The sequence below is a fragment of the Chrysochloris asiatica genome, unplaced genomic scaffold (genome assembly GCF_000296735.1).
Source record: "Chrysochloris asiatica unplaced genomic scaffold, ChrAsi1.0 scaffold00119, whole genome shotgun sequence".
NCBI classification, from domain to species: Eukaryota; Metazoa; Chordata; class Mammalia; order Afrosoricida; family Chrysochloridae; genus Chrysochloris; species Chrysochloris asiatica.
The window spans coordinates 10,020,225-10,027,089 of record NW_006408637.1 but is presented as its reverse complement, the minus strand read 5'-3'; the positions used below and the strand labels follow the sequence as shown (position 1 = coordinate 10,027,089).

Below are 6,865 nucleotides of genomic sequence, written 5' to 3'. Positions count from 1 at the left end.
AAATATAGATGGGTCTCTTGTGATGCAATGGTGAATATTTGTAATCAGGACTGATTGTGAGGGTTGGAAAGCTAAAGATGGACATTTTGTAACAAAGAGGGGAGTGATTAATTTATCAGTCTTGGAGCGGAGGACCCTGGGACCATCAATGGAGAAGAGCAAAGAGCGGAATCCTACCCAGAGGGGCAGTGAGGCCTGGGTTGGAGGCAGAGAAGACAACGTCAAGAGTTGGTGGGGCTGGGGCTTGGGATCAGGAGATGGAAAGGGGCTGAGGACTGTGGTGGGGAGGTTCAGGTTTACAGGGCACACCCCTTGGTTGGGTGAGGATGCATGGACAGGATGATAACTATGCCAACGAAATGATGGATGATGAAATGAATGTAAAGCTGGTGTTCTCCCATGTAGACTATCACACAATTCACAATAAAACATTAATAAATAAATAAATAAATAAGGTATTTGAAATGAACAAATCATTGGTTTTGCAGAATTCTATCATGTGATCTCCAGCATGATTTCTATCACTAAGGTCATATTTTCCAACTACTGATTCTCCCTCTTTGTTTCCAACCTTTGTATTCCAATCACCAGTAACGATCAATACATCTTGATTGCATGTTTGATCAATTTCCGATTGAAGAAGCTGGTAGAATTCTTCTGTTTCATCCTCACTGGCTTTAGTGGTTCGTGCGTAAATTTGAATAATAGTGGTTGGTATTAACTGGGCTTCCCTGTAAGCACATGGATATTATCCTATCACAGACAGCGTTGTACCTCATGACTGATCTGGATAATTTTGACGATGAATGCAACAGCATTCCTCTTCAATTTGTCATTCCCAGCATAGTTGTCAGATTCAAGATTCAAAATGGCCGATACCAGTCCATTTCAGCTCACTAATGCCTTAAGATATCGAAGTTTATGCGTTCCATTTCATTTTTGACAATTTCTAATTTTCCTAGGTTAATTCTTCATACATTCCTTGTTCCAATTATTAATGGATGTTTACAGCTGTTTCTCTTCATGTTAAGTTGTTTCCCATCAGCAAATGACAGTCCCATTCACGTCATCACGATCAACTTTACTTTGAGGAGGCAGCTCTTCCCCAGTCGCATTTTGAGTGTCTTCAGACCTGAGGGGCTCATTTTCTGGCACTATATCTGACAGTGTTTCTCTGCTATTCATAAGGTTTTCAGTGACTAAATATTCAGAAGTAGTTCATGACTCCTTCTTCCTGTCTATCTTCGTCTGGAAGCTCATCTGAAACCTGTCTACCATGGGTGACCCTGCTGGTATTTAAAACACCCATTACATAGCTTCCAGAATCACAGCAACTCACAAGCCACCACAGGACGACAAACTGACAGACGAGTGGTGGTTATCAGATATATGATTCAAACAATTTGATAAAGTCCTTGTATAAGCACAACCTGTCCATTGATCTATTTTGTCTTATGCTGCTGGTGCTTTTATTTTATACCTTTCTGCTGTTGCTGTTAAATGATCTTGAATCAGTTCTGACTCTCAGCAACTGTATATAAGGTTTCTGAGGCTTTACATCTTCATGGGAGCAGAAAGTCTTATCTTCTTCCTGCAGAGTGACTGCTGGGCTCAAACCATGGATCTTGTGGTTCGCAGTTCATGGCTTATTGTATGTTGCCACCACACTCCTGTTTTCTACCTAAGAAACCATTAGTAAAACTTAGGTCTCAAAGTATTACCTCTTTCTAAGATTTATATAACTTTAGTTCTTACATTTAGACCATTGTTCCCTTTTGAATTAGTTTTTGTATTTTATATGAAAAATCAGTCCAACTTCATTATTTCACATGTGGGAATCCAGTTTTCCCAGCTGAAGAGACACTCTTTCCCTATTGAATGGACTTGGCACTTTGTTAAAAATCAATGACTGTAAATGTCTGGATTTATTTTTGGACTTTCTGTTCTGTGCCATTGGTCTCTATATCTATCCTTATCGCAGTGCGATGCTGTTTTGATTACTGTTGCTTCATAGTATGTTTTGAAATCAGCAAGTATGAGTTCGGCTACTTTCTTCTCTTTCTTTTTTTCAAGATTGCTTTGAGTATTTAGGGTCCTTTTGTCATTCCATATACATTTGAGAATTGATTTTTCCATTTCTGTAAAGAAGATTGTTGGAATGTTTTTGAGAATTGCATTGAATTTAGATTTCTTTGGTTAGTATTGACATTTTAGCAATATTAAACCTTCTAACCCATGAATACAGAATTTTGTTTATTTAGATCTTGAATTTCTTTTAGTAATGTTTTATAGTTTTCAATGACCTTTCTGGCTAAATGTATTCCTAGGAATGTTATTCTTTTAGCTGCTCCTACTTAACTCTTACTCATTTTTATACACTGAATTACTGGATTAGCTTTTAAAAAGAGAGTCAAAGTAGAAATAATTGACAGGAGTGAATTTTGCTTTTGGAGTAAAAGAAAATTGAGCAGGTCCGGGAATATTTGTAATGAGCAGAGATGTCTCTAGCTTGTGGTCCTGTCCAGATTGGATGTGGTTTTGTTACAGAATGGGATTAACTGGTATATGAGACATGCATCATAGACCTTCCTCTGCCCTTAAACAAGCAGCTACAAACCATCTCTCCCATAGCCTTTTTTTTTTTTTTTTAATGTTTTATTGTGAATTATGTGATAGTTTACATGGGAGAACATTGGTTTTACATTCATCCTATCGTATATCATTTCATTGCCATGGTTACAGTCCCCTCCATGCATCATCACTCAGCCGAAGGGTATACCCTGCAAGCCCACCTGCCCCAACTTTAGACACAAGCCCCTCTCCCTCTCTGTGTCTAAAGTCCCCAGCTGCTCCATCTCTCCATGTCATCGTCTGCCTCCATCTCAGGCATCACTGCTTCTCTGGGTAGGGTCCCGCTCTCTGCTCTTCTCCCTTGATTCCCGTAGCCTTTTAAATGGAGTTCATTTGCCCTGCTCTCTGTACCATAGAGTGACTCAAGGAAGATAATAAATTATTTGTGTACTGGCCATAGAAGTGAAGCAAGCACTGATTTAGTTAATTAAATAAGCCATGGACTTTATCTCCATGAACTTGGAACTTAAGGCACCACTGACGCTAGTGGGTTCAAAGATCTTACAGAATGTTAACACCCATCGTTTGAAAGATAACGTTCTGGAGCTGTAGTCTTGGAACACAACACAAGTCAGGCTCTTGCAAGGATGAGTAGTGGGACTGAACTAGAGAAGAGAGAGTGAAGAATCGTCTCTGAGCATGAAGTCTTTCCAGTCAACTGATGGATGATCAAAGACAGCATGAAAAAATCAATTGGTGAAGACATGGAATGGTCAGTCATTCAAAATCAAAGGGGCATCATTTACCTAAGGACACAGTTGTGTAGAATGGAACTAGGAATCAGAGGGAGGAAGCAGGATGACTGTTGTTGCAGGGAGGGGATTGCAGTCACTGAGATGGAACAAAGTGTAGGATTTGTTGAATGTAATGCTAATGAGCTTGTCTGTAAACCTTCACTTCATTCACAATGCAAAGATTTAAAAATAAAAAAAAATAAAAAAAAAGGTAAAGAAAGTCATCTAGAAGAAGCCTCTGGCTGCTTAGAGAATTTCCCTGTAAACCTCACCTGACAAACTCAGGGTGACATGAATCACTACACCTGTATCCATGTTCTCACTGGCCTTCATATAAACTAAAGAGTCTTGGACTCGGTCACTAGCTTCCAGGACTGAGCTGGGCTTGGTCTTCTCTAGGAGTGGAGTAGATAATGGGGGTGATGAAGACCACAGAACCAGTGGTACAAGGGAGGGGGGGCCATTCCCATGAGTTCCCAACCTAATGAAGGGAGTTATATGCTTTTGAAATCTCCCAATTCTCCCAGATCCTGCTGCTGTGAGTGCACTGACTCCTGTGTGTTTCTGTTCAAGATTTACGTCCACCTGAAGGAAGGTGGGGCCCCAGATGGACTGGATGCTCTGAAGAATAAGCCCCAACTCCATAGTCTGGTGGCCAAAAGCCTCTGCCGTAATGCAGCAGGCAAGAACTACGTCATCTTCACAGGCCCTAGCATCACCAGCCTGACGCTGTTTGAAGAGTTTGAAAAGCAAGGTTTGTCAAGTGGAGGGCTGGGGGCACAGGACTCCATTCTCCTCACAGAAGTGGGTGGGAGAGACTAGAAGGAATGAGCACCCCCTCACAGACTAGGTACCTCCTTGGTACAAAGCTGCACCCTGGGTTTCCTTGTGTGGTCTTTGTTGCCATCAAAGGAGTTCTCCCGAACCCCAGCTCCTACTGAGGCTCTCACCTTGTCTCCTGAACTCACCCCCACCATGCTCTCTTCCCAGATAGCAGACGAATGTTTTCTGCAAAGAATTGTGCCGGGAACAATGCAGCAGCCTGAAAAGGGTCTCAGTTGCCTTGATAAAAATATGGTTGGTTCATTTGTTGTAGAATCAAAATCAAACGGAAGCCATTGAAGTTATATCATCTGTGACTCATGGTGACCCCATGTAGTACAGAAAGAACTGTTCCCAAGGGTTTCCCTGCCAGGCAGTCTGCTTCACAGAAGTCACAACTTTGGAACACTCTGTGGAGCCGTTCCGCTCTGCACACACAGAATTCACACCCTGTGAATCGAGTCAACTAGACAGGAGACTAATAACAGTGGCTCTTCATGGGAGCACAGTGCCAAGCTTTCTTTTTGGTGCAACTGGATGGGTTCAAACTGCTAACCTTTTGGTTAGCTGTTGAATGCAAGCTAACCCAGGTACCTTCATTTGTAGCAAAGATGAGGCAAAACCAATCACCCATGGCTCTGGCAGGAACAGGGTTTTGGAAACGATCTGGAACCAGTCAGGGAGACGTGTAGCAAGCTGGATTGCCTTTACTGTGTCCTGATCCTGGGGATCAATGTCGGGTCTCTTTAGGAAACACAGAGCCACTCTGCTCATCTATGGCAACCCCCAGAATGGCAAACTACTGTTTGGCAACAGGTCAGAAATCTGGCTTTAAAGTTAAGTTTTTTCAGTCACGGGGTGCAAACAATGTGCCTCTTGCAGCTCCAGCCACATCTTGATGGCCAGGGCTGTATCTTGTTCATTTGCATATTTCCAGTACCTGACAGGGCCTGCTGGGGAATACTCAATATTTATTTACCAAAATAATTAAGTGAGGCGTGTTGGGATGATGTGAAGAGCATTTGTGGAAATAAAAAGTTGAAGAAGTAAGACTATAATGAACAATAACAAGCTGTTTGGAACGATGTGAGCCCCCCATTTTTGAGAGCATGTAAACCCCCCCTGCCTGTACAGTACAGTGGCGAGTGTGAGCGCCATGAAGAACCTCTGCAGTTGCTAGAACCTAGCATCCGTGTGTGTTACTGGGGGGGCTCCTTCTCTCCTGCCCATCTGTTCTTCCATCAAGCTGCACTGACAGTCAGTGGTGGTCCCATGAGTCACCTGTCCATGAGTGTCTTGTGGGGGGTGGGTTGATGTAACACAGTTTCCTGTAGCAGGACAAAGTAGGCGGTACCAGGGAAATATCATGGACCATTTTCTTGTGGCGCTGGACTGTGAACCACAAGGTCAGTAGTTCAAACCTACCCGCTGCTCCTTGGAAACAGGGTCACTTTGAGTCAGAAGCAGCCCATCGGCACTTACCATCCACTGCTTCCCTGAGCACTGGGGTGCTCCCCGTGGCTCTGGAAGGAAGGGGAGCCTTCTTGGTTCTGTGGATTAGGAGAAGGGTGGGAGGAGAATCTTCTTCAGCTTGAGGAAATAATTAGATATGAAACTTGGATTTTTCCAAGGGAAGGGTAGAGAACAGGAAGAAAAGGAAAAAAAAGATCTTGTGCCTGCGAGTATTTTTAGAATGATCTAAAACTAAGGCGCTCCTCACATGGGGCCTCATGTGCTTTCTTTCAGATGACTAAACATTTCAGCATGATTCTTCAATTCCCACCCCTGCCCCTAGGCTTTCGGATTTCACTGCTCTGGGGTGGTTACTCCCCCAACAAACATAAGGTGTGAAATCCCTTAAAGCCCCCTCAGGGATTCTAATGTGCAGCCAGGGCTGAAGAAATGATGCAGACCCAAGGGTCTCATTCCTCCTAGGACACAGGTAGACCACTTCAGGAAATTTGAATGCCAATCCTATTTTTAGAAAGGGGTAGATTCGTGAATATGAGTGGCTACTGCTGGGATTTTTCTATTTGTCCTTTTATGAAAATGTGGCTGCTCTCTTGCTGACTGTGTCTATCAAACTCTCTATATAGAATTTTTAAATCCTTATCCCTGTTTTGGAGTCCTGGTGGTGAGGCTCTGTGGGCTAATGCACTGGGATGCAAGGTCATGTTGAACTGCAAGGTTGGCAGTTCAAGTTCACCCTGTGCAGGGTTGCTATGGGTCAGAACCGACTCAACGTCACTTAACAACTCAAGTCTTAGATTTCAAAGGAAGAATGTGCTTAAAACAGGGATCATTGTTGTTGCTAAGTGCCTGCGAGTCGGTTCTGACTCATAGAGGGTTTCCGAGGAGCGGCTGGTGAGATGCAAACTGACCTTGCAGTCCAGCACATTAACCCCCAGCGCCACTCCCATCTGACTGTGCTAGAAATGGAGGCAAAGCCCTTACACAGTGGGAGGTCCTCTGTTTTTCCAGGGAGGTTCATGCCCCCTGCTGCCCCCCACTGACAGCTGAGGGTAGAGATGCACCAATGAGGAAATATTCAGATGAAACATACAAACATTTCCAAGTCACTGATGTTGTTGTTGTCAGGTGCCATCGAGTCGAAACCGACTCATAGCGACTCCATGCACAGCAGAACGAAACAATGTTCGATCCTGGGCCAACCTCAC

The 6,865-nt window shown here is 43.5% G+C and overlaps 1 protein-coding gene across 1 annotated transcript in view; it reads left to right on the top strand.

Moving 5' to 3' along the window:
* Positions 1 to 6,865, top strand: part of PGBD5 (piggyBac transposable element derived 5) — a 206,670-nt gene that overhangs the window by 168,344 nt on the left and 31,461 nt on the right. Inside the window, exon 4 of the mRNA XM_006868577.1 lies at positions 3,939 to 4,119. Coding sequence (XP_006868639.1) covers positions 3,939 to 4,119 — 181 coding nt within the window. The remainder of the gene's footprint in view (positions 1 to 3,938; positions 4,120 to 6,865) is intronic.